Below are 3,069 nucleotides of genomic sequence, written 5' to 3'. Positions count from 1 at the left end.
TAAATAAATATAATTATATTAAAATGTATAAACATAGACAAATATATCAATTTCTCTTTTCTTTTTTTATATTTTTTATTGATTGAGATTCAATGGTTTGCAATATTATTAATGGTAATTTCTCATACACATAAAAATGTAACTGTTTTAAAAATTAAAAAATGATGAAAGTCATTAAAAATTGGTGAATAAAATAGTGGTAAACAGAAATTCAAACTGATTAGACTTAAAATTTTATGTTATTCATTTATCAATTTTTTTTAATGAATGACTTTAAACTAGAAAGATCTCTTGAAGCTGAAAAAGTCAATGACAACTTAGGGTAAGCTTGAACTTTAATCCTTTGATTTTATTAAGACATTGTAAAAATTTCAGAAGAAATACTAAGATATCTAAGTTGCTTTTAGTCCCTATCAAATTTGGTGACCACAGAACATCACAAAGAAATACTAAGATATCTAAGTTGCTTTTAGTCCCTATCAAGTTTGGTGACCACAGAACATCACAAAGAAGAGGAAGACTTACAAGTGAAAACAATCCTGTACCCAAGAGATGAGAAAGCTAATCTGGGGATTCTGTGAGGGCCCCTGAGCCAACCTGTCCTCTTGAAGTTGTTCCCAATGTTTGTTTAATGAGCACTGCTGTTTCACACATCTGTACAAAGAAGATTATCTTAATACTAGTAAGATAGATCCCCTTTTGTTAAAAGAAGAGATATGGTATGATAGAGAGCCAGAGTTGGCTCCTAAAGGCACAAGCATGTGACCAAATCAGAAGCCCTGAATCAGGACCTCTGACTGATCCCCGACATCTCCAGAGTCTCTTGAGGAGGACTGCCTCCACTTTCACCCACTTCGGAGTAGTCTTCCAGAGCTCTCTGGAGTATCACCTTGAGAGTCAGCTGCCACCAGCGCTGGTGCTGTCTCTGCCACTGCTTAAAGAAGCCAACCAAGAAGTAAATGATGGGTTTGGCACACTTGGTCACATAGGAGAGTACAGTTGTCACCAGATAAAGTGGTTTGTGGTACACATCAGAAATCTCCTGATTCCGCATTAGAAAGTACGAGGAGATACCTAAGGGTAGGTCACAGAGGAGGAAGACAAGAACAGTGAGTCCAGTGGTCAAATTCAGTCCAGTCAGCTGAATTCGCCGGGAGCCACACAGGGATTTGACCAGGCGTGTCAGACTAAGGCAAGAGAAAAGTGCAAGTAAGAAAATTATCAATGCAGCAGCGATGAAATAAAACACCAGACACCAAGCATTGAAATAACCTCCCTCAGTGAACTGACAGTAGCTCCAATGCAAGATACTGAACAGAAGGGACAGGATCCAGATCATAGAACACATGACGCTTGATGTGTGTCTTGGGCGATGATATTGATACCATATGGGGCACATACCAGAGAGACAACACTCAGTGGTAATGGCCAAGAACAAGGTTATGTCTGCAATGTAGGCAGAGGTTGATAAAATGAAGAAAAACTTAGAGAAGGAAATTGTGATGGAGTAGAAGTATTCAATGATTTCCTTCAGGGATTCTGTAATCTCTAGGAAGAGAGAGATAAATTCAGCCCCCGCCAGGTTGAGGATATATACTGAGATGGCAGTCCTCTTCATGCAGAATCCTAGAAGCCACAACACCACAGCGTTTCCTGAGAGACCAAATAGGGCAATGATGAAGTCCAGAAATTTCAGGACCGGTGTGTCAGTACTGACAGTTGAAAGAAGGACCTGGTCATTTCCGTTCACTGGTGTGGGTATAGTGCCCCAGCCTGAGACTGTTGGATCCATGATCAGAAATCTTCCTCTGGTGCCCCTAGAACACAAACAAGCCTGAACCACATGTTGTATGATCATGGGTAATGCATCTGTCTTCCTATTTCAGAGTATAGAAATCAACACATACTAAGATTAAGATACTAATTCTGAAACACTCTGAGTTCTGTAATATTTATTTAAACCTAGTCCTTTCTGACTTCAGTGACTGAATATCTTTATTACAACATGGACCCTCCACTGATACATATATTCAGGGTCTACCTAACACCTCTCACTGTCCTAGGCCATGATATGCTCATGGAGGCATGAGGAGAAAAGTCTGTATAGAAGGTATCAGCAGGATGGACTTTAGAGTCCAACATGCCATCTGCTCTGGGACTGAGCTTTCTACTTAAGGCCAGAAGTTACAGGAAGACCTCCTGGGCAATCTCAGTGACTGAGATTGGTTTAACACTGAGAGGGGGGACATGGTGTCATTAAGAGAATATGACCTCTGTCTGTGCTAGATATTTTTATAGTGAGGTCTTCTTGATTGGAACTGGTTCTGTGTTTTGACTATATGAGACAGGAAATGCTTCTCTTCTCTAAGTGAGTGTGTCCATGTGCCAAACTTTTTGTGGGGGGCACAGTGGAACATCATAGGCTTTTAAGTGAACAAATGAGTTTTAAATGTAGTAGAGGGGCTGGAGCAATAGCACAACAGGTAGGGTGTTTCTGCTGGTGGGAATGCCGACTAGCTCAGCCCTTTTGGAAAACAATATGGACGATTCTCAAAAAACTAGAGGTTGAGCTCCCATTTGACCCAGCAATACCACTGCTGGGAATATATCCCAGAGAAGCAAAAAAAGTATAATCGAAACGACATCTGCACTAATATGTTCATCGCAGCACTGTTTACAATAGCCGGAATCTGGAAAAAACCCGAGTGAACTAGAACAGATGACTGGTTGAAGAAACTTTGGTACATCTATACAATGGAATACTATGCAGCTGTTAGAAAAAATGAGGTCATGAAGTTTGCATATAAGTGGATCAGCATGGAAAGTATTATGCTAAGTGAAATGAGTCAGAAAGAGAGAGACAGACATAGAAAGATTGCACTCATCTATGGAATATAGAATAATAGACTAGGAGACTAACACCCAAGAATAGTAGAAATAAGTACCAGGAGGTTGACTCCATGGCTTGGAGGTTGGTCTCTCATTCTGGGCAACTCAGAGAAGGGAACACCAAGTAAAATGTGGTTGGAGGCCATGCGGGGGTAGGGTGATGCGGGCTGAATGTAGACT

The 3,069-nt window shown here is 40.4% G+C and overlaps 1 protein-coding gene across 1 annotated transcript; it reads right to left on the bottom strand.

Moving 5' to 3' along the window:
- Positions 1-784: 784 nt before the first annotated feature.
- On the bottom strand, positions 785-1,792 carry LOC101548392 (mas-related G-protein coupled receptor member X2-like). The gene has a single exon (XM_004607930.2). It carries the CDS (start codon positions 1,790-1,792, stop codon positions 785-787), a length of 1,008 nt encoding a protein of 335 aa, XP_004607987.2.
- Positions 1,793-3,069: the final 1,277 nt, after the last annotated feature.

The sequence above is a fragment of the Sorex araneus genome, chromosome 6 (genome assembly GCF_027595985.1).
Source record: "Sorex araneus isolate mSorAra2 chromosome 6, mSorAra2.pri, whole genome shotgun sequence".
Lineage (NCBI taxonomy): Eukaryota > Metazoa > Chordata > Mammalia > Eulipotyphla > Soricidae > Sorex > Sorex araneus.
The sequence above is the reverse complement of the archived record's forward strand: the minus strand, read 5'-3'. Positions and strand labels throughout refer to the sequence as shown.

Bases quoted from the DNA above. Each gene is read 5' to 3' on its own strand.
- LOC101548392 (XM_004607930.2), bottom strand. From the start codon at position 1,792: ATGGATCCAACAGTCTCAGGCTGGGGCACTATACCCACACCAGTGAAC.